This window comes from Euleptes europaea, chromosome 1 (assembly GCF_029931775.1).
Source record: "Euleptes europaea isolate rEulEur1 chromosome 1, rEulEur1.hap1, whole genome shotgun sequence".
Taxonomy (NCBI): Eukaryota; Metazoa; Chordata; class Lepidosauria; order Squamata; family Sphaerodactylidae; genus Euleptes; species Euleptes europaea.
In genome coordinates this window covers 25,984,218-26,007,095 of record NC_079312.1, presented here as the reverse complement: position 1 = coordinate 26,007,095, position 22,878 = coordinate 25,984,218, and the positions used below count along the sequence as shown (strand labels likewise).

The 22,878-nt window shown below is 47.7% G+C and overlaps 1 protein-coding gene across 1 annotated transcript in view; it reads left to right on the top strand.

The window, feature by feature from the left end:
- Nucleotides 1-15,331, top strand: part of GNL1 (G protein nucleolar 1 (putative)) — a 34,666-nt gene extending 19,335 nt beyond the window's left edge. The window contains exons 5-12 of the mRNA XM_056866721.1: nt 819-890; nt 2,906-3,101; nt 4,579-4,674; nt 5,655-5,852; nt 9,784-9,962; nt 12,680-12,842; nt 13,417-13,557; nt 14,967-15,331. Of these exons, the coding sequence (XP_056722699.1) occupies nt 819-890; nt 2,906-3,101; nt 4,579-4,674; nt 5,655-5,852; nt 9,784-9,962; nt 12,680-12,842; nt 13,417-13,557; nt 14,967-15,247 (1,326 nt within the window). The 3' untranslated portion in view covers nt 15,248-15,331. The remainder of the gene's footprint in view (nt 1-818; nt 891-2,905; nt 3,102-4,578; nt 4,675-5,654; nt 5,853-9,783; nt 9,963-12,679; nt 12,843-13,416; nt 13,558-14,966) is intronic.
- The last annotated feature ends 7,547 nt before the right edge of the window (nt 15,332-22,878 follow it).

Here is a 22,878-nt window from a genome sequence, read left to right as displayed (position 1 = left end):
TGAGGGGCAGGAATTAGGGTGGCCGAGGGAAATGAGAGAGAGAGAGGCAAGTTCACACAAACAGGTTTTTACAAATGCATCCGAACTCTCATTCTGTCCCTAGTGAGATCTAATTCATATATTTGGTTTCCTACTTTTTATGCAGGAAATGGTGAAAACCCATGAGTAGACATGTGGTGGTTGCATGTGCGTTTCCTTGTGCACGTGTACTAGAAAGGCACAAGTGACTTCCCAGTGCAATGAAATACACATGTGAACCACTGTCCCACACGTTGATCTAAAGGTGCATTTTGTACCATTTCCTGTACGTCTTGTTGTGATCACTTTTAGTGTGGCAAATGCATGGCTTTGTTTATAGATTCTTCTCCAGGGATGTTCAACTTAAAGCAGCCTTGGAAGTGGGAACTGATAGAGCCAGCATGGTGTAGTAGTTAAGAGCGGTGGTTTGGAGCAGTGGACTCTAATCTGGTGAACCTGGTTAGTTTCCCCACTCCTACACATGAAGCCAGCTGAGTGACCTTGGGCTAGTCACACTTTCTCGGCCGCACCTACCTCACAGGGTGTCTGTTGTGGGGAGGAGAAGGTGATTGTAAGCCAGTTTGATTCTTATGTGGTAGAGAAAGTCGGCATATAAAAACCAACTCTTCTTCTTCAAACTGGAGTTGAGCTTTGTGACCAAACAGCCATATGCTTGAAAAAGCTAGGAAAGAACACAGGCTTAAAAGGGGGCACGCATTCTGACTACTCAGAGTGACTGGTTGGGTCATCAGGAATGGCCTCGCTCAGGCCTTTTTGTAATCTCCTGGTTTCCCTTGCAGACATGGAGGCAGCTGTGGCGTGTTCTGGAGATGTCAGACATCGTGTTGCTCATTACAGACATCCGGCACCCGGTAAGGATGCTTGGCTTTGCCGTTGTCGACGGGCCGTCTGTCCTTCCACATCCTCGGTCACATTTGGTTTAACAACCATGGGAAGGAACAAGCTGTATTCTGTCTTTTCAAGTATTCAGAACCCTTTTCTTGAGCAGAGGAGAATTCTAGGTAGGGTCAGTTTATTTCATTAAACATAGTTCTTCTAATGGGAAAATGCTTGGAAGAAACGTAGAGCGGTATTTTCTGTAGTTCCTGTAGCTTGGAAGTCTTTCCTTTTTTGCGGTACTGTGATAGCAATTTTATGTTAATTTCTAGAAGAGCGTTAGAGAACCCCGCAGTGGGTTTTACACTTCTGAGCAAGGGCTAGGACAGGGGTGTCAAACATATGGCCCACGGGCTGAATCCGGCCCCTTGACAGCTCTTATCCGGCCCGTGAGCCAAACAGGGCAGTCAGCCCCCCCCCCCCCCTCCTGATCTGGGCTGTCGAGATATGGCCCGGCCCGACGAAGTGACATGTATGTCATATCCAACCCTTGTAACAAATGAGTTTGACATTCCTGGGCTAGGACTTGAGACCCAGACAATATAGAGACGAGTGTTGTATCCTACCACATAATTTCTTTTTTTCTTTGAAGATATTTTCATATGGCTGCCCTTCCCTGACTTGTCTTAGTGCTTGCTAATTTGTACTTGCCCGCATGGTGTAGTGGTTAAAAGAGGTGGTTTGGAGCGGTGGACTCTGATTTGGAGAACCGGGTTTGATTCCCCCACTCCTACACATGAGCGGAGGAGGCTAATCTGAATTCGTTTCCCCACTCCTACACACGAAGGCAGCTGGGTGACTTTGGGCAAGTTACAGCTCTGTTAGAGCTCTCTCAGCCCCACCTACCTCACAGGGTGTCCATTGTGGGGCGGGGAAGGGAAGGTGATTGTAAGCTGGTTTGATTTTTCCTTAAGTGGTGGAGAAAGTCGGCATATAAAAACCAACTCTTCTTCTTCTACTACTTCTTAAGGAAACTGGAGAGATTTGACCCTTCCAGCCACAAAGTAACAATGGGGGGTATATATGGAGCTGATTTCCTATCGAAATAAAGACACTGAACAAAGGGGGGTGGGGATGGGGAGCCGTTGTTTTGAGTTAGTTAATGCCAAAGCTCTCACTCACCAAAGGATAGGCAAGAGCAATATAGCAATACCCTTTGATACCACGCTGGTGTTATGAAACCCCACGTGGTCAAGTTTAGAGAAGTGCATGTTTAAACTTGCAGCGACAGATATCTGGCTAAAAACATAAGTCGCCAGCCACAGAAAAGAAAAGTTTCAAGTTTTAAGCAGCAGATTAGTATCCTGCTGCTTTGCTGTGAGCTTCTTGGTGAACAATAGATGACTGATGGGAAGTGGGGGGAGCTGTGCTTGTAAACACACAGTGGAAATGCTTCAGGGAGCTATACTGGCCATGCCCACATTCCCAAGTGTTTCCAGAAATGGGGCCCTCTTCACTACTAACATTATAATGTCTTCTAAGAGACAGTCGGGCCAGTCAACCATTTGTTTAATGCTGAATTTGGTCAAAGGCCAACAATACAGGCTGCATATGTATTGAGCCAGCATGGTGTAGTGGTTAAGAGCGGTGGTTTGGAGCAGTGGACTCTGATCTGGAGAACCAGGTTTGATTCCCCACTCCTCCACATGAGCAGCGGAGGCTAATCTGGTGAACTGGATTTGTTTCCGCACACCTCCACATGAAGCCAGCTGGATGACCTTGGGCTAGTCACAGGTCTCTCAGCCTCGCCTACCTCACAGGGTGTCTGTTGTGGGAAGGGAAGGAGATTGTAAGCCGTTTTGAGTCTTCCTTAAGTGGTAGAGAAAGTTGGCATATAAAAACCAACTTGTCGTCTTCTTCTGCATAAACCGGCCACTGCTTGCCACCTAGTTCTAATCCCCTGTCTATTAGAGCGAAATCCACATTCCTAGTCCAGATTACTAGGGCTGATATTTGGCTATCCTCTGCCTTCCTGGCCCCTCCTACCCAGGTGATCAACTTTCCCCCAGCCCTCTACGACTTTGTGACCAAGCAGATGAAAAACCTTATCCTGGTACTGAACAAGATTGACTTGGCACCCCCCAGCCTGGTAGTGGCCTGGAAGTACTACTTCAAGAGCCGGTTCCCAGAAGTTCACGTGGTTTGCTTCACTTCCTACCCACAGCAAGACCAGGATCCAAGTGCAGGTATTTCCAACATAGTTATATAGTGGTGATCTTGGTGACCTGTCAGGAGCCTTCGTCGTAACACTGAGTGGGATAACAGTTTTCTGAATTTCAGCCACTTACTTTGTTTCCATGTTCAGATGCAGAAATGGAGACTGAAGTGTGTTGGGAAGAGCTGCTGACCCCTAGTCAGATCAGGGCTTCTTGTTGACTTGCTTTAAGTAAAAGGCAAGAGTTGACTGACTGCCAGAGCTCTCACTGAGAGCCAGTGTGGTATAGTGGTTAAGAGCGGTGGACTCTGATCTGGAGAACCGGGTTTGATTCCCCACTCCTCCACATGAGCTGCGGAGGCTAATCTGGTGAACTGGACTTGTTTCCCCACTCCTACACATGAAGCCAGCTGGGTGACCTTGGGCTAGTCACAGCGCTCTCAGCCCCACCTACCTCACAGGGTGTCTGTAGAGGGGAGGGGAAGGGAAGGTGATTGTAAGCTGGTTTGATTTTTCCTTAAGTGGTAGAGAAAGTTGGCATGTAAAAACCAACCTTGTTCTTCATTCACCAAGGAAGGGCTAACAGCACTATAGTGTCACCAAGTCACAGCACATTGTATTACAATTTATTATTAAAACAATCAGCCATAAAAGCCATCCATGTACTCCATTTAATGAATTCAACAAGTAAATAATGACAGGCTTACTAGCTGGTATGCGGGGTTAAGTTTTCATGGTTCAGTTATTGCATGCAGTGGCTATCAGAATGGGCCAAGATAATTATGCAGTTGTAGAAAAGAGAACCCAGAATGTTTTGCTCTTGTAGTCCACCATTATCATAATCTCAGGATAGCAAACTTGGGGATAACCATCTCTGAATCTTGATTCTCTAAACAAACCCTGCAAGGAGAACAGGACTTGGAAGGTGGGAGAGGAATAGATTGCTTGTTACTTACAAGGCCGCAGGTTCAGTTCGTGGAATCTCTTGTGTAAGGATCTTCGAGAGCTGGCAAAGTTCTCTGAGATTTCAGAAAGCTTTTGCAGGTCGGGGAAGGCAGCACTGACTTGGAGGGGGTTGAAGGTCTAAGGAAGGTCTTTCCGTCCTAAATCTTAACTCGCTCACCCTAATGCCTGTTTTCCAAGATAGGAAAAGAAACTAAGATGCCTAATTCTGAGCAACAGCACCCCCAGCAACATAGAATCATAGAGTTGTAAGGGACCATCAGGGTCATATAGTCCAACCCCCTGCACAATGCAGGAAATTCACAACTACCTCCCCTCCATACTTTGTGATGAAAGCCAGACATGCCAGTTGGTTTCTTGTCTCTTCTCGCCTCCCCCACACACACTCCACATCACACTTTTAAAGCTCCTGAGATCCTATCTTCCTGGTCCTGGCTTACACCCCTATTTCCCCTGCCCTACCTCAGTAGACCCCACGCTCCTCCCGTACCTCATGATTAAAAACCTAAGAAGTCTTGGTCTTCTGGTGTTTTCCCTCTTGCCAGTGTTTAAGAAACGGCGGAAGCGTCGGAAGGGATGGAGCACAGCCATGGGGCCTGATCAGCTGCTGAATGCCTGCGAAAGCATCACGGCCGGGAGAGGTGAGCTAGGTGGCATCTTGTGGCGTGGGTCACTCCATTTTCGTCAGTGAGACTTGGTATGTTTTTACCAACAGGGACTTCTGGAGATCAAGCCTGCTTGTAAGTCCCATCCTCAGGCTCACCTTTTGAGCTCATGTGGGTGGGAAATTGCCGTGAAAGCTCAGGGGTGAAGGAGAAAGCATTCTGTATGTTCTCAGATGAACTCCTCAGAATGTAAGAGCCCTGCTGGATAAGACTAAAATACTCATCGGATCCAGCGTCGTGTTTCCCACAGTGCCCAACTTGCATAGGGTTGCCAGCTCTCTCTTCGCCACCGGCGGGAGGTTTTAGGGGAGGAGCCTGAGGAGGGCAGGGTTTGGGGCGGGGTGGGACTTCAATGCCATAGAGTCCAATGGCCAAAGCGGCCATTTTCTCCAGGTGAACTGATCTCTATCGGCTGGAGATCAGTTGTAATAGCAGGAGATCTCCAGCTAGTACCTGGAGGTTGGCAACCCTATTCCCACAGTGCCCAACTAGCATGAAGCCAACTAACCTCCTCCCCAGGCTAGCCTGATCTCGTCAGATCTCGGAAGCTAAGCAGGGTCAGCCCTGGTTAGTATTTGGATGGGAGACCACCAAGGAATACCAGGGTTGCTGTGCAGAGGAAGGCACTGGCAAACCACCTTTGTTAGTCTCTTGCCATGAAAACCCCAAAAGGGGTCGCCATAAGTTGGCTGCGACTTGTAGGCACTTTACACACACACACAGGGTTGCCAGGTCCCTCTTTGCCACCGGCAGGAGGTTTTTGGGGTGGAGCCTGAGGAGGGCGGGGTTTGGGGAGGGGAGGGACTTCAATGCCATAGAGTCCAATTGCCAAAGTGGCCATTTTATCCAGGTGAACTGAACTCTATCAGCTGGAGATCAGTAGTAATAGCAGGAGATCCCCAGCTAGTACCTGGAGGCTGGCAACCCAACCTCCTCCCGGTGTTGCTTTTCTTCAGTTGACTTGAGCAGCTGGAAGGAGAAGATCGAGCGGGATGCAGCCAGCGCTCACCTGCCGCTTGAAGACTCGGAGGAAGAGGAGGAAGATGATGACGGGGCCGCTGTACTAGTAGAGCACCAAACGGATGTGGCTATGGAGGCTGGGGAGCCCTTCCAGGAGCTCTATAAGGATGGAATTCTGACCGTAGGCTGCGTGGGTGAGTGTGCCATCTGCTGGTGGAGAGGAAGCCGAGCCTTCTAGCTAGGAACCATAGCGGAGATGGATGCTGTCACGCTTGTTTAAACAAATACGTACTGCAAAAAAATCAGCACTTACGACCCAAACACAAGACAATGACTTGTATTGCTGAATACCCCGAAGGTAATACAAATATGAATGTTACAACCAAGCAGTTGAACATGCAAAAACCAAAGTACAAGGTAGTACAAAGAGTAAATGTCATCAGAAGACGAATAACATCAGATGGGTTTCCGGTAAAAATCCCATTTCGCTTCTGCTTTCTCAATTACGGCAATCCTGAGACGATGCATACAAGAAACATATGTTCCATGTACAAGGCGTGTATCTTCCTAATATCAGCTGATGGCTATCTGAACAAATAAGCTTTATTAACGGTGCAATCCTAACCAGACTTCAGTGGACTTGTTTGTGTGTTAATACCGTCAAGTCGCTTCCAACTCATGGTCACCCTATGAATCAATGTCCTCCAAAATGTCCTATGCTTAACAGCCTTGCTCAGGTCTTGCAAATTGAGGGCCGTGGCCTCCTGTATAGAGTCAATCCATCTCTTGTTGGGTCTTCTTCTTTTCCTGCTGCCTTCAACTTTTCCTAGCATGATTGTCTTTTCTAATAACTCTTGTCTTGTCAGTTGACTTAACAGGGTGTAAATCTGGACGGTGCTGTAAATTTACTCCATTTTCCCAGAAGCACACCTACTAGTATACAGCTGAACTTTTGGATCCTTCTTGGAACAGAACAAGGGATATAAAGAACATTATTAAAACAGTCAGGAAATAGTATAGCACTATCTACTGGCAAATGAAAACGGCAGCAACACCAGAGAGAAAAATGGTTTTGGACTTTAAAATTCCAGTACCTCCATTGTATTTATGTCAGTACTCTGTGCCTTTTGATAATTATTTACTCTTGCTCTTCTACTGGGCTGTTCTGCAATCTTTGGGGTTACACAGAATGCTTCAGCATTCAAAAAGGGGGGAAAACATGTAAAAGGGCAATAGGTCAGTGGCAGAATTCTGCGTTGAATGCAGAAGGTTCAGTCCCCAGCACTTAAAAAAGGATCTTGAGTTGCAGGTGCCAGAAGAGACCTTCTTTGAACACGTTTGTTTGTTTTTGGATTTGTAACCCACCCTCTGTCCCCGACAAAGCCAGGCTCAGGGCAGCTAACATCAATGATACTTCATAAAATACAATAAAAACCAATCAATTCAATACAATAATTAATTTAAAACCAACAATTCCAGGCTAAAGCAACATCAATGGCGCTTGATCTTGACCCGCAGGACATTGGCCGAATATAGAAGAATATAGGAGGAGGCAGGGAGGCCAGCTCTGATGAAAACTGTTGCTGCTCTAAACCATAGGCCTGGCGGAACATCTTGGTCTTACAGGCCCTGCAGAACCGTGAGAAGTCCCCATAGGGCCTTAGTCTCCTCTGAGAGGGAGTTCCACCAGTCCGGGGCCAATGCTGAAAAAACCCTGGCTCTGGTTGAGGACAGCCCAACACTTCTCGAGCCAGGGACAGCCAGCAAGTTGGCATCTGCTGAGTGTAGTGCTCTCTGGGGGGTGTACTGGGAGAGGCGGTCCCGCAGATACAATGGCCCCAGACTGTTTAAGGCTGAAGGTGCCTTGTACTGAATCAGACCATCGGTCCATCAAGGTCAGCATTGCCTACCGAGGCTGGCAGCGGCTCTCCAGAGTCTCAAGCAGAGGTCTTTCACATCACTTACTATCCGGTCCTTTTAACTGGAGATGCCAGGGATTGAACCTGCAGCCTTCTGCATGGCAAGCGGATGCTCTACCACTGAGCCATGTCCGTGCCTAAAAACTCTGGAGAGCCAGAGTTGGTGACCTAGGGGGACTGAAAGTCCAGCTCGGTACAAGGTAGCTTTGTATGTTCATAATCACGTCAGTCATCTGAACGGCAAAGTTGCCAGTATGTTTAAGACAATAACTGTGCCAGTCATGTGACAGAGAGATGGAAAGAGCCCCATTCAGTCTCACAGATCACTCTATCAGCTGATGCAAAGTGAAGTATGCTGGCCCTGTCCAGGACAGCAGAAGGGAGAGAGCGGCGTGCAAATTGGGGCTGTCAATTACTTTTTCAGAACAGCAACAGCACATCACATGCCACTTCCTGAACTCCACTGACATATTTTTAAACAAGCTCATTTTTCATCAGCTCTTTAAAAAAAAGTTCCTCCATGCTGAAAGTATGAACAGTAAAGCAGAGAAAAGAAGCGTTTTTTTTCATTGCATCCATTTCTTTGGATGTAGAAGCTTGTGACTAAATGACTAAACTGAGGCTATTGTACTTTGGCCACATTATGAGAAGACCGGAGTCACTGGAAAAGACAATAATGCCAGGAAAAGTTGAGGGCAGCAGGAAAGAGGAAGACCCACAGGAGATGGATTGGATTTATAAAGGAAGCCACGGCCCTCCATTTGCAAGACCTGAGCAAGGCTGTTAAAGATAAGATGTTTTGGAGGACATTGATTCATAGGGTCACCATGAGTCGGAAGCGACTTGATGGCACTTAACCTGCACACAGAAGCTTGTGAGCTATGCAGAGCCATTCATTAGCTGGAATGGAAAGGTAATACTTCCAACTTCCATTAAAAAATAACTACTCCCCCCATATTCGTTATTTATTTATTAAAACAAGTATATCCTGCCCTTCCTCTGGATCAAGGTGGCCTACAATGATAGTTAACATGTCCCCATCTAAAACCAAAGATAAAATAACAAGCCCTAAATCCCCCCAAGAGCCCCGTGGCGCAGAGTGGTAAGCTGCAGTACTGCAGTCCAAGCTCTGCTCACGACCTGAGTTTGATTCCAATGGAAGTCGGTTTCAGGTAGCCAGCTCAAGGTTGACTCAGCCTTCCATCCTTCCGAGGTCGGTCAAATGAGTACCCAGCTTGCTGGGGGTAAAGGGAAGATGACTGGGGAAGGCACTGGCAAACCACCCCGTAAACAAAGTCTGCCTAGTAAACGTCGGGATGTGATGTCACCCCATGGGTCAGGAATGACCCGGTGCTTGCACAGGGGACCTTTACCTTTAAATCCCCCACCTTACAAGATCCCTGCTATTCAACCCCCCTTGAAATTCCAGGCCAAACAGGCAGGCCTTGCAGCACCCCCTGAAGATCTCCAAGGAAGGGGGCGCCAGTCGTCTCATCAGAGAGCCCATGCCGCAGTGCTGGAGCCATGATAGAAAAGGCTCGGGCTCTGGTGAATGCCAGATGGGCCTCCCTAAGAGGTGGGATAGCCAACAGATGACTGTAATGGGCGCACGGAGACATATGGAAGGACTGTCTTGTGGGCTGATCCTGTGGAGATATGGGCACTGTTTGAGCCCATTGATTTTTAGCACCGGAACTCTTTGTGGTATTTTGATTGTTTAAGACAAAAAATAAATAAAAAACAAATCAACAACAACTAGTAAAAATGGATACTAGTCACGATGCATACTTAATCTCTCCAGGATCAAAGGAGCATGCCTATTATTTTGGGTGCGGTGGAACACAGGCAGGATGGTGCTGCTGCAGTCGTCTTATTTGGGGGCTTCCTAGAGGCACCTGGTTTGTCACTATGTGAACAGACTGCTGGACTTGATGGGCCTTGGTCTGATCCAGCATGGCCTTTCTGATGTTCTTACGTTCTTATGTAACAAAGTGAACAAAACAGCAGTTAAATGTGTGGCAATAATTTCTTTGAAAAACATTGAGGAAGAGGGAATACGGCGCACTCTAAAAACCTCATTCTCATTACCTTGGGTAGGTTTGGTTAGAGAAGCCTGCTTTCCAGAGGGAGGTCCCGATTGGCTGAGCCCCAAAACGCCTTCTGGATTCTAACTCCACCCTCACTGCTCTGCTTTCCCTCCCTGCAGGCTTCCCCAACGTGGGCAAGTCCTCCCTCATCAACGGGCTGGTGGGCCACAAAGTGGTGAGCGTCTCCCGCACGCCGGGCCACACCAAGTACTTCCAGACTTACTTCCTGACGCCCACAGTCAAGTTGTGCGACTGCCCTGGACTCATCTTCCCTTCCCTTGTGGAGAGGCAGCAGCAGGTAAACAAAAAAACATGACAGGGAAAGGTAGAGGGTGGGAATTTGGTACGGAGTTGTACTGAAGGAGCTGGAAGCTGAGGATCCTAGGACGGAGATGAGATGGGAATCGATGGGAGATGGTGGAAAGAAAGTAAAAGCAAAGGTGAGAATGTCTGGCAGTGCACTTCTAAGCGGAGTTACACCCTCATAAGCCCACTGAAGTCAGTGGTCTGAGAAGGGTGTAAGTTAAGTGTCTCATCATAGGGTTTTCAAGGTAAAGGCTGGTCGGGTCGGATGGCACTTAATCTGCTACTGGGGTAGAGCAGAGGACAAGTACAAGTAGCGCTGTTCTTAATGATGCGATTGGACTAAAGCCGAAAGGACGTTCAGTGGTTGACATGAATAGATGCAAAAGGAAAGTCCGAAGCTGTTTGACGCTGTTCGACAACGAAGTTAAGTGTGCTTTGGACTGCACTACCGGTGAGGGTCTAGGCTGACTGCCGATTTGAACCCAAGTCTCCTTGAGTCTTAGTACGGCCCGTTGTCCATTCTACCACACTTGCTAAAATTGTCAGCAGCCACGTTGGCCTATTAGAGAAAATGAAGGAAACACTAGTAATGTAGCATCTTTTACTAGGACGAGCCAACATTTCGCAGGTTAACGTTCACGTTCATTCATTGTTTGCTGGCTTAGCGCTTGCTTGACCGGCAGTCAAATCTGTGAACGGACGCTGCTGAAAAACATTGCGTTTCGGAGGACATTGGCTGATTTGAACGTGCTGTCCATGATGGTTCATTCCCACAAGTCAATATACAAAGCAGTCCTATACTGTCTATAAACCCAGTAAGAAAAATCACAGCATGTGGCCAAAATTAAGATAAATTCCAATTGTCAATCACACATAGAATACTCACAATAACCACCATTAAACATCCATGTAATATACATTAATCAACTTCCAGAGAGATAAAGTCCAATTACAATAAAGTACGCTTTGCTGAAGTCCAAACCCCAAAAGGGCAAAAAGGCAAGCTTCGCTGAAATATTTGTTGCAGCTGGCAAACTTCACTGAAGAGTTCGTTGTGACTGGAAGGAAGGTAACACTCTAGCATTGGAAGAGTTCCAGATGGAAAATATAGCGGCAGTCTACTCGATAATTGGAATTTATCTTAATTTTGGCCACATGCTGTGATTTTTCTCTCTCATTCCTACAAGTGCTGGTGGCCACATTACAGCACCCCTTTACCCTATGGAAACCGACTCCTGCCTCTGAGCCTGCACTTTGTTATGTAGCCCAGTCACCAAGTGACAAGCATCCATGAGTGAACCAACTGGAGACCAGAATGCACTTGCAGTCGCCGGATCAACCCCTGGCATTTGCAATCAAGTGATCCCAAGCGTGATCCTGTCGCGGCTGGTCAGTGAAGGAATTACTGGCCTGTGGACCCTTCACCTGGCTTTGCAGAAGGCAGCTACTGGCCTGTGGACCCTTCACCTGGCTTTGCAGAAGGCAGCTCCTCATGTTTGCTCAGTGGCATACTTTTTTCGGCTGAGGGAGCTTCATGTCAAGGAAGGGATTCCTGCTAGGGGCTTTCCTTTGTTGAACGCAGGCCTCTAGCCGCTAGGCCACTTGGGCAAAATGAGGGAAAGTTCATTGTGATGCAAGCCACGTTCCCATCTCTTTTGGGGGAGATTTGAGAATTAGTGTGGGAAGGGAGACAGTAGACTAGGGAAAGTGCTGAAGGGGGCTTCTTGGTTTGGGATTCCTGAGGGATTATTTTTGTGTGTGTGCACTCTGGGTTTTTTGCTGCTCCTGGCTAAATGACAGAGAGGGGCAGGCATCTGATAGAATCATAGAGTTGGAAGGGACCACCAGGGTAATCTAGTCCAACCCCCTACACAATGCAGGAAATTCACAACTACATCACCCCCACACCCCCAGTGACCCCCACTCCATGCCCAGAAGATGGCAAAGATGCCCTCCCTCTCATCATCTGCTTAAGGTTATAGAATCAGCATTACTGACAGATGGCCATCTAACCACTTCTTAAAAACCTCTAGGGAAGGAGCTTACCACCTCCCGAGGAAGCCTGTTTGACTGAGGAACTGCTCTAACTGTTAGAATATTCTTCCTAATGTCTAGACGGAAACTCTCTTGATTTAATTTCAACCCGTTGGTTCAACCTTCTGGGGCAACAGAAAACAACTCGGCACCCTCCTCTATGTGACAGCCCTTCAAGTACTTGAAGATGGTTATCATATCCCCTCTCAGTCTTCTTCTCTTCAGGCGAAACATACCCAGCTACTTCAACCTTTCCTCATAGGACTTGGTCTCCAGACCCCTCACCATCTTTGTTGCCCTCCTCTGGACATGTTCCAGCTTGACTACATCTTTCTTAAATTGCGGTGCCCAAAACTGAACACAGTACTCTAGGTGAGGTCTAACCAGAGCAGAGTAAAGCAATATCAGCACTTCGCGTGATCTGGACACTATACTTCTGTTGATACAGCCCAAGACTGCATTTGCCTTTTTAGCTATCGCATCACACTGCTGACTCATGTTCAGTGTTTGGTCTACTAAGGCCCCAAGATCCTTTTCGCACACACTACTGCTAAGACAAGTCTCCCCCATCTAATAATTATGCATTTGATTTTTGCTACCTAAATGTAGAACTTTACATTTATCTGTGTTGAAGTGCATTTTATTAGTTTTAAGGTGTCCTTCCTCTTATCCTAGATCCTGGCTGGTATCTACCCTATTTCCCAGATCCAGGACCCCTACACTTCTGTGGGGTACCTGGCTGGCCGAATCCCTGTCCAGGCTTTGCTCAAGCTGCGGCATCCAGACGTGGAACCTGGCAAGCCTGAACCTCTGTGGTGCGCTTGGGATGTCTGCGAAGGTAAAATGATCGGTGTAGCGAGGAGGCGGTGTTATAACCGGCGGAAAAGGGAAGGCCCGGCGCAGCGTGGAAGTCTGCTTCTAGCTTTGCTATCCTGGTGCCGTGGTTTGGAGTGGCGGACTCTAATCTGGTGAAATTGATTTGTTTCCCCGCTCCTACATGTGAAGCCAGCTGGGTGACCATAGGGTAGTCACAGTTCTCTCTGAACTCTCTCAGTCTCACCTACCTCACAGGGTGTCTGTTGTGGGGAGTGGAAGGAAAGGCGATTGTAAACCGGTTTCATTCTCCTTAAAAAAAGGTAGAGAAAGTTGGCATATAAAAACCAGAGTGGTGTAGTGGTTTGGAGTGGTGGACTCTGATCTGGTGAACTGGATTTGGTTCGCCACTCCTCCATATGAAGCCTGCTGTGGACCTTGGGCTAGTCACAGCTCTTAGAGCTCTCTCAGCTCCACCTATCTCACAGGGTGTCTGTTGTGGGGAGGGGAAGGTGATTGTGAGCCGGTTTGATTCTTCCTTAAGTAGTAGAGAAAGTTGGTATATAAAAACCAACTCTTCTGCGTCTTCTTCTTTGCAGCCTGGGCTGAGAAACGAGGCTACAAGACTGCCAAAGGAGGCCGCAATGATGTCTACCGAGCAGCCAACAGCCTCCTACGGCTGGCTGTGGACGGGCGCCTCTGTTTATGCATGCGGCCCCCAGGCTACGCTACGCACAAAGGTACTATGGAGCAGGGTGTTATGGGAAGCTTGCCCAGCATTCCACTGGGTCAAAGGAAACAGGTTTGTGAAAAAGTGATGTTCTGCCAATTTGAACAAGTGGAGCTGGAGGCTCAGATTTATAGCAACAAGGCCACTCCTCTTGGGGGCCACCTGGCTTCTACTGCCCCCAGTTCCATTGGCTGTGCCTCTCTTAACATACCAGCCCTGCCTTGGCACTGTTCTTTCTGGTTCTAGGTTGGTACCTGTTCTGACCCACAGAAACACAACGTCTGCCCTTGAGTCTGCAATTTCTTACACAGCCCAGACTTTTTATTTCGAGTGAGAGTAAACTCGGCAGGAGGGCAGCAGTTCAAGTGCGGTGGCTCTGGACTGGAATAGAAACTGCAGGGAGGTGCTGCCAAGGCAGGAAGTGATGTCAGCTTGGTTGGGCCTTGTGCAGTACAAATACAGGGCAGGAATGGTGTTGCTGCTGGTTTTGTATGTCGTGTGTGGGTGAATTTTAACTTGGCATGAGCGGAGCAATCTTTATTGTCTGCTAGGTTTCTCTGGTTGAAAATTTGCCTTTGTACCCTGACAAGTTTTTATGCTGGCTTTGCTATTCTGAAAGGGCTGTTGTCAAAGAAAACAAGGCCTCCGTCCTTGGGCGCTGATAAGATGGTACAGAGTAGAATTTTGAGTTACCCTCCCTGAAGCTACAAGAAGCTAGATACAATTTGTAAGCCGCGTGAATGCGTCAATACTTGCCTATGTCTAATTGGGTGGGATAATTCTTCTTTTGCAGTGCTTCCTTAGTTACGCTGTGATGTCATTAAAAACTATAAAAGTTATATGCATAATGAGCTCATAAGAACTTGCCTGTCTTTAAGTGACTTAGACTAGGTAAACATCTCAGCTCGAGCTTTTAATAAAGGATTACTTTAACGGCTCTATTTTGTTTGGAGTGCATGATTGGGCTACCCTTATTGGAACGTGCAATACATTCCCCATCGTGTGTAAGCCTGGAAGAAAAAAGTTCAAGTACTGAAAGGTGGTTCAGTTTTTGCAGATGGTGCTCTGAAGGCACACTGTTTGATATTGAGTCTACAATTCACTTTACTGAGAATCTCTTTTTTTGTTAAAGCAAGGTTCTAGTCCTCAAGGCTGCCAAGAAAACTTTATAATGACTGAAGCTGGAGAATGAGCAGAAAAATTCTTAATACTTATTCTGCTACATCCACTCACACTCCAGTTTCAGGCTTTCAGAGATTTCACCAAGCATTGCTGAAATACTTTTCTGCATCCTTGAGGACTAGAAACATTTTTGTTTTAAAAAGACAGTGCTTTAGAGTCCTGCATAGCTCTCTGATCTTGAGAGTGGATTGAATGACCTTTGACAGTCACCTCTCCTGGTCGTCTCCCTTCCTACAGCCACCTGGGAACGTCACCCAGAGACCGCTGAGATCTCTGCTCTGCAAGAGGCTCACCGCCAAGATGGAAAGCACAGCTCCGGCGAGGAAGAGGAGGAAGACGAAATCTCCAGCTCAGGAGAAGAGGAGGACGAAGAGAAAGACCGGGACGCTGATGAAGAAGGAGAGGAGGAGGAGCCCTTCACCGCACCCCGGAGTGGACCTGGCCTGCCCGTTCCCCCCAGAAGGGGAAAGTTTGCTGGCCAGAACTTGTTTGCTTTGCTGGGGGAGGATGAGTGTTAGCAGCTGCCCCTGCTGGACAGACTGAGAGGGGGAGGCCCTGCCCCAGAGTGCATTCCCAAGCTCCAGAGCTACTGTGTATATCAATAAAGGTGATGTTTATTTCCTGGCCCATCTCCACTGGTGGGTGTTGGCATCAGGCGGGGAGCGGGCTAATCACAAGGGCCAATGAGGTTTGCCTTCCTGGATCAGTCAAGGCCTGTGCAGTTTAGTGCTCCTTCCATATTCTGGCCAGTCCAATGCTGTTCACCTGGGAAGCTCATAAGCAGGGGTGTCAAGGCGACACCCACTGTCTCTGCCCTGATCCCCACCTCTGGGAATCAGAGGCATAATGCTTTGGAATGGAAAGGTTCCTTTTTGTTGTTGTTACGGTGAGCAGCCAGCGAGAGAGTTCTCCTCCACAACATTGTCTTTGCCATCTGTATGATTCCAGAGGTAGCCACGGTAGTCCATTGTAACATAATCTGCCTGGATAGATTATAGAAGGGTGTGTGATCAATGTAAAATCTTTCAGCGGCACATAGCAGATGAAGTATGCATGGCATGGAGAGAGTGGACAGGGAGAATCTTTTCTCCCCTCGCATAATACCAGAACGCGGGATCATCTGCTGAGGCTGGAGGGTGAGAGATTCAAAACAGACAAAAGGAAGTTTTTTTCACACAACACATTGTTAAGTTGTGGAACCTCTGCCCCAGGATGTGGTGATGGCTGCCAGCTTGGAAGGCTTTAAGAGGGGAGTGGACAGGTTCATGGAGAATAGGGGTATTCATGGCTATTTAGTAAAAATGAATACTAGTCATGATCCATACCTATTCTCGCCAAGTTGGACTAGATGACCCTGGTGGTCCCTTTCAACTCTATGATTCTATGAGGATCAGAGGAGCATGCCTATTATATGAGGTGCCATGGAACACAGGCAGGATGCTGCTGCTGCAGTCGTTTGTGGGCTTCCTAGAGGCACCTGGTTGGCCGCTATGTGAACGGACTGCTGGACTTGATGAGCCTTGGTCTGATCCAGCATGGCTTTTTCTTATGTTCTTATGAAGTCCTAGTACCTGATCCAGCTGTCTCATTGCTCATGGATCCTGCCAGCCTCGTCAGCCTTCCCTTGCTATTAACTTCTGAGAATCGTTCCCGGCTGTTAACCTTGTCGAGGTGGCATTCTGGAATTGCAGCCGCTACGACGTCTGTAGCAATACTGCCCTCTCATGGAGCAACAGAGCAACGCAGTCCGTACACGTTCACTGGTTTCTGGTGTCACAGCTTCATTGGGTCCGGCTTTTGTTGCTTTGGGATGGTGCGATTGTCGGAGTCCCCTAGACGTCTTTGGAGTGCTGTAAGGGCGGTCTTACCAGGAGGTGACATCACCTTCATTGTGGCCCTCCCACTTTATTCACATCCGTCTAACAATTTGCCTTGCTCAAGCAACTGTAGTGCTAGCATTGTGGCGTTGATGGTAAAACTCAGGGGCTGTGGCTCAGTGGCGGAACATCTGCTTGGCATGCAGAAGGTCCCAGGTTCAATCCCCGGCATCTCCAGTTAAAGGGACTAGGCGAGCAGGTGATGTGCAAGACCTCTGCTTGAGACCCTGGAGAGCCACTGCCGGTCTGAGTAGACAATACTGACTTTGGTGGACCAAGGGTCTGATTCATTATAAGGCAGCTTCATGTGTTCACCATATTCTTGGTGTCTTTATGAGGCAGTCCCGTATAATTCTAAAGCACCAATACCCCAGCAGATAAGTCCCAGGCAAGAAACTGCCTCATCTGTTTAGCAACCATTATAAAGCTGAGAATGGAAAGGGAAGAACAAACATGTTTGTGTCTTCTGAAAAAGAACTTATTTTGCAGTGATCCCCCCCTTTGCCATGCCCCCCCCACTTTGGAAGAGTATGAGACTATACTCAGGAGATAGTGGCGGAGAAGAGGTATCTTTGCTGCCCAGGCACACCACCATAATACTCTCTTCGTTTGGTCCAACTGCACATACCTTTCTGTGGAATGTGCATTCAGATATACACACTGGTCTATATTTTGGGGAGAAGCCATGTAATATCTATTCCTGCCTTTGTGTTGGTCCCCCCACCTTCGTTGTAATCTTTACCAAACCTTTTTGGAAAGGCCACAGTCAAACTGGGAACAGGCAGGGGCACAGTTTTGCAGGTCCTACCCACATAAGCAACATTTTCCATTCCTCACTCCTTTTAGTTGCTGTTCTGCCCCACCCCAAGAGGGATTGTGGGGCTTTTTAAAATGATCAGTAAAAACTAGGGCCCAATACTGTTAGTGATTCATTGCAACATTCTACACAGCTGCAGATTTCATTTCTTTTTTAAAAAAGTAAGGCTCTAGCCTTTTTGGTTGCTTAGTTATAGGAGGAAAGGCTGCAGCTTTCCCCATATAACTCAGCAACCAAAAGGGCTAGAGCCTAACTTTTTTTTTTAAAAAAAGCTGGGAACTAGGATGTTGTTGCAACAGATCTTTATACAATTGAAATCTTGTTTTTACTAGTTGTTTTTAAAAATGCCATCTGAAGTTGGGGCAGAAAATAGCAGCCGCAGAGGGTTGAGACATGAAAGCGTGGGGGTATTTCCATGGAGATGCTGTGTTGTCACTATGAATGCTTCTCCATTCACAGCAGCAACCAGAGCAGAGGGGAGACAGGTGCACTGCCCTGAGCCCCTTAGAGGAAGAGCAGGAGCTTTTTAAAAATGGAAAGCATTCAGCATGGCTGAGGGGCTGTGGCTCAGTGGTAGAGCATCTGCTTGGCATGCAGAAGGTCCCAGGTTCAGTCCCTGGCATCTCCAGTTAAAGGGATTAGGCAGGTAGGTGATGGGAAAGACCTCTGCCTGAGACCCTGGAGAACCACTGCCAGTCTGAGTAGACAATACTGACTTTGATGGACCAAGGGTCTGATTCAGTAGAAGTCAGCTTCATGTGTTCATCATACTCAGAGCGTTGTCTCCGAATGGAAGCAGCCCAAGAGTTGGCATGTCAGCAAAGTTGTTTAGATCCAGAGGATCCATTCCTGGCCCTCCACCCATGTAATTTGCCTTCGGTGACATTATTACATAGACACATTTATTGTGTTAGCTTCTCTGGATTTGAGCATGCAGTGAAGAAGCACTCTTAAATTTTAAAAAAAGTTTCCAAGTAGTAGCCGATGAAAAATGGCAAGGAAGAGGTGCAAAAATTAAAAGAGTAAAGGGTGTGTGTGAGCGTTTAATTCCCTCTAATCAGCAATTTTCTCAGAGTAAAAACTGAACCTCTGCCCGTGCAGCACTAGCAATTAGTTCTCTCTTCACAAACTAATTTTATTTTTAATTGTCAAACTTGTTTGCTGTCTGGATGTTAGAATGCATGCCTCAATCCTGTGTTCATATATATGTCAGGCCCATATATATATGGGCCTGACATGGGGAGTAGTACCATGTACCTTTTCACCAGCTAGAAAAGGTCCCTGGACTGAAAACTATGGAGGCTCTAGCAATGTTGTGCCTGTACAGCTCCCTCCCTGCGCCCACCCAGAGGTGGGGGATGATGCTATGCAGGCCTAGCGGGCCCCCAACCTTTTTGAGCTTGTGGGCACATTTGGAGTTCTGAGGCCCCTCTTTGCCACCGGCGGGAGGTTTTGGGGGCGGAGCCTGGAGAGGGGAGGGACTTCAACACCATAGAGTCCAATGGCCAAAGCGGCCATGTTCTCCAGGGGAACTGATCTCTATCGGCTGGAGATCAGCTGTAATAGCAGGAGATCTCCTGCCACCACCTGGAGGCTGGCAACCTTCGGGTGGAGGTACCATAAATTGGCACGGGAGGGAGGAAGCAACATTTGAGGGTGCAGGACGGTCCTGATAGTTGCCACTACAGTCGGGCCTCTGTGCCGGCTGCAATTGCCAGCCCACCTCCTTCGTGCCAGAGGTGGGCCGGGAGTGGCCTCGTGGGGGCCCGGCGTGCAAGCGCGGAGGCGCAGGGCCCATTTCGTTACCGCCAATTCCCAGAGCTTACACGGTCCCAGATAATAAAGGGTGAACTGATCAGTGGCTTCATGTGGTTCTGGATCCTGTGGCAATGAGGCGGGCGCAACACAAAACGGCAGTCAACGGGAGCCGGAGCCAGCCACAAAATGGCTGGCACAGCTTACTTTCAGTCACACACTGACGATCCTTGTGTTGTAGTGGCAGCCGCTGCCAACGTAATTTTTTTTTTTAATCTGCACAGCCCATCAGAAGCCTTGCTGAACAAAAACCCCACTTGGCCCCATCCACTTTCTAAAAACACTTGGTGGGTGCCAGGAAAGGTGTCGGCAGGTGCCATGGCACCCTCGGGCACTGCGTTGGGGACCCCTGTTCTAGCCATACTTGCCTGGTGCAAATCCAGTGACTTTGCCTATCAGAGCACGTGCAGCAGTAGTCCCTCCCTCCCAAAGCTTCAAACAGCCCCCCCGCTTTCCTCCTCTTTGGGTTGAAGCAATGGGTGCGTGCACAGATACCGCCTGGGGCAGGAAGCCGAAGCGGCACACCCTCTTCCCATCTGCACCCTTAAAAGAGACAGAGGGTGCAGTCCACGTTTCAATCAGCTTTTCATGCAGGAGGTCCAAGGTTCATCCCCCAGCATCTCCAGAAATGCTGGATTCTCCAATCCAGCAATGCTGGTTCTATGACCTTAGGCAGATCATGAGAGGGAGGGCATCTTGGCCATCTTCTGGGCAAGGATGAGGGCCACTGGGGTTGTGGGGGAGAGATAGTTGTGAAGTTCCTGCATTGTGCAGGGGGTTGGACTAGATGATCCTGGTGGTCCCTTTCAACTCTATGAATTTTCTATGAAGTTCTCAGAACCTCTATGAGGTTCTCAGGACAAGAGACTTAACAGGTGGTTTGCCATTGCCTTCCTCTGCATAGCAACTCTGGTATTCCTTGGTGGTCTCCCATCCAAATACTAACCAGGGTCAGCCCCGCTTAGCTTCCAAGATCTGACAAGATCAGGCCAAGCTCATTAGCAAGGGACATTGTCTTTTTCATGGAATCACAATCTACATTTGCAATTTCAAAAATGGTTCATTGTACAGCCTGGAGCGAGCGGGGGTCTGCTTTGCACGCAGAAGGTCCCAAATTCAATCTCTGGCACATCCAGTTGCTTTAAGTGATAAAGGTAGTAGGTAGGGTCGCCAACCTCCAGCTGGCACCTGGAGGTCTCCTGCTATTACAACTGATCTCCAGATGACCAAGATCAGTTCCCCTGGACAAAACAGCTGCTTTGGAGGGTGGATTCTATGACATTATACACTGCCCTCTCCAGGCTCCACCCCCAAAATCTCCAGATATTTCCCAACCCAGAGCCAGCAACTCTAATAGTAGGTGTTGTAAAAAGTCTCCATCTGAGACAGTAGACTGCCTAGATCAGTGGTCTGGCTCAGGCCTCTTCCTGTGCCACGGCTCAATCATGAGAGGGAGTGCATCTTGGCCATCTTCTGGGCATGGAGTATGGGTCACTGGGGATGTGTGTGTGGGGGGGAGGTAGTTGAGAACTTCCTGCATTGTGCAGGGGGTTGGACTAGATGACCCCGGTGTCCCTTCCAACTTTATGATTCTATGAAACACAATGGAAAAAAGAATGACTGTTCTCACTGTTGCGGAGTATGAAGTCGGCAGCTGCAAATCCAGGAGTAGCTTAAGAGTACTTACAGGTAGGCTGAAGTATGCTCAGCAGGGTGATAAGAGAATGGCCAGTATCTCAAACTGTGGAGCCATATTAACATTCTGTTCTTTGACTGCAAAAGTCACTTTCATTAATGTAACAGTCTTGGCAGCATCGCACGATTTTCAAGATACTCAAGTCTAGACTAGCCACCACTGCAGAAGGCGCGTGATGCTTTCCATCTCGTAATAGATCAGATCTATTTCTGTCATCCACATACAGGCATTGGTCTGACAGTGTTTCTACAGGCGGAAGGATTTCTTCCTGCAGACCACGGTTTTCTGGTCTTCCCCAACCAAGCTTTAAGAGAGCTGACCCAAACCACTAGATATCGGTATACTCTACCTTATTACACAGCAGAAGAAAACAGACATACAAGAGAAGACATCCATGATTTAAAAATATTCCATCGGCAGATATAAAAATCGCAACAGGGAAAAAGAAAGGGAAGCGTGTAAAGCAAGCGGCTGGATTTTCAAGGCATTGCATTACACAAGCAAGGCTGGGTTCCTGATTCAATGCCAGCCCCAGAAATCGTAAGTCTCAAGAGTCCATCCACATTAGGAATTGTCTGGTTCAGACCTCACAAGCGGTCCTGTATGTTTACAAATTGTACAGAAGAGGACACCAGGCGCAGACGTTTCCACCCTGAATGCTTGCAGTGGTGCTGAATCTGGCTGGATTCTCTTTGGAGACACCAGGCACTTCTTAGGATCCGGACCCGACAACCCTACCCAAGCACGCGGTTATAAAATCTAGGAATGCTGGACCCCTTGCCTCTTCCCCCCCCCCACATCCTCTAGGATGGCGTCACCCCTTATCAGAAAGATTAAGACCCGTTTAGGAAGAAGTGGGCATTCTAGAATTGGGCAGCGGCAACCCTTCTGCCCCCAGATCTGACAGTCAAACCTAGAAATCTGGACTTCCAACTTTAACAGCCTGATTGCATACAACGGACCTCCATAACAAAGAAACAAAAAAAAAAAAGAGTCCATTTAAAATTGATCCAAAGCTTACAGAAATCAGTGCAAGTTTCCAATTATTTTGAAGAATAGTTTAACAAAAAACCATTGCCATGAGTAGGGTTTAAAGGATAGCTCATTCCCAATCTGGACAGAACTGGGACATTTTGCCCTTTGGAAGCCATTTTCCCCTGTGATGCAACCAGGCATCAGCTTCTGAGTCAAGGGTGCTAAAGGGTACGGCTAAGAATGAAGTGACTCAGAGGAAAAGCACACAGGAGGACAGGAGATTAATCAAGGTCTTGGAGCTTTTAGCCCAGAAGAATATGAATGTCTAAAAAAAAAACACAACCCTCACCGGCCATTTCACAAATTCTCAAGGCTCCTACCATTTAAGAACAATTCCTGCTCAGTATTGAAGTTAAAACCCAATGCTTTAAAAATCCTCTTGGCACAATCTCTGCTGCAGAGCTTAAAAATAATAATAATGATGAACTTAGCCACATCCTTATGGGCCAAAGCATAATACCATAGAATTGGAAAACACTGGGTTGCCAGTTTTTGTATTGGCAGAACTCCTGTGCCTTAACATCTGTGACAGGCAGAAATCTAAAAGATGCAGCTTTCTCAAGGATGGGAAACATGTTGCCTGTACAATTCCAGCCTGGCATGCAGCTGTTAAGGACACAGGAACTTTCCAGAAAACTAATATTGGCAACACTACTCAGATGCCATCAGCTGTAACAGCAAAATTCTTTTTCTCAGAGCTGGTGGCAAAACTGTGCAGTGTGAAGACGTAATTTTAACCCTTTACATACCGTTCCTTGTCCCAAACCTGGGAGACAAAACAAACATCCCTGAGTTTTAGGGATGTTTCGGGGTCCCCTGAGTTTCAAACACCCCCCATGAAGGTCTCTGACCTAGTGGATTCTGTGCCATGAGCTACGTGTCTGTGTATGTGCTGTAGCAGGCGGGGTG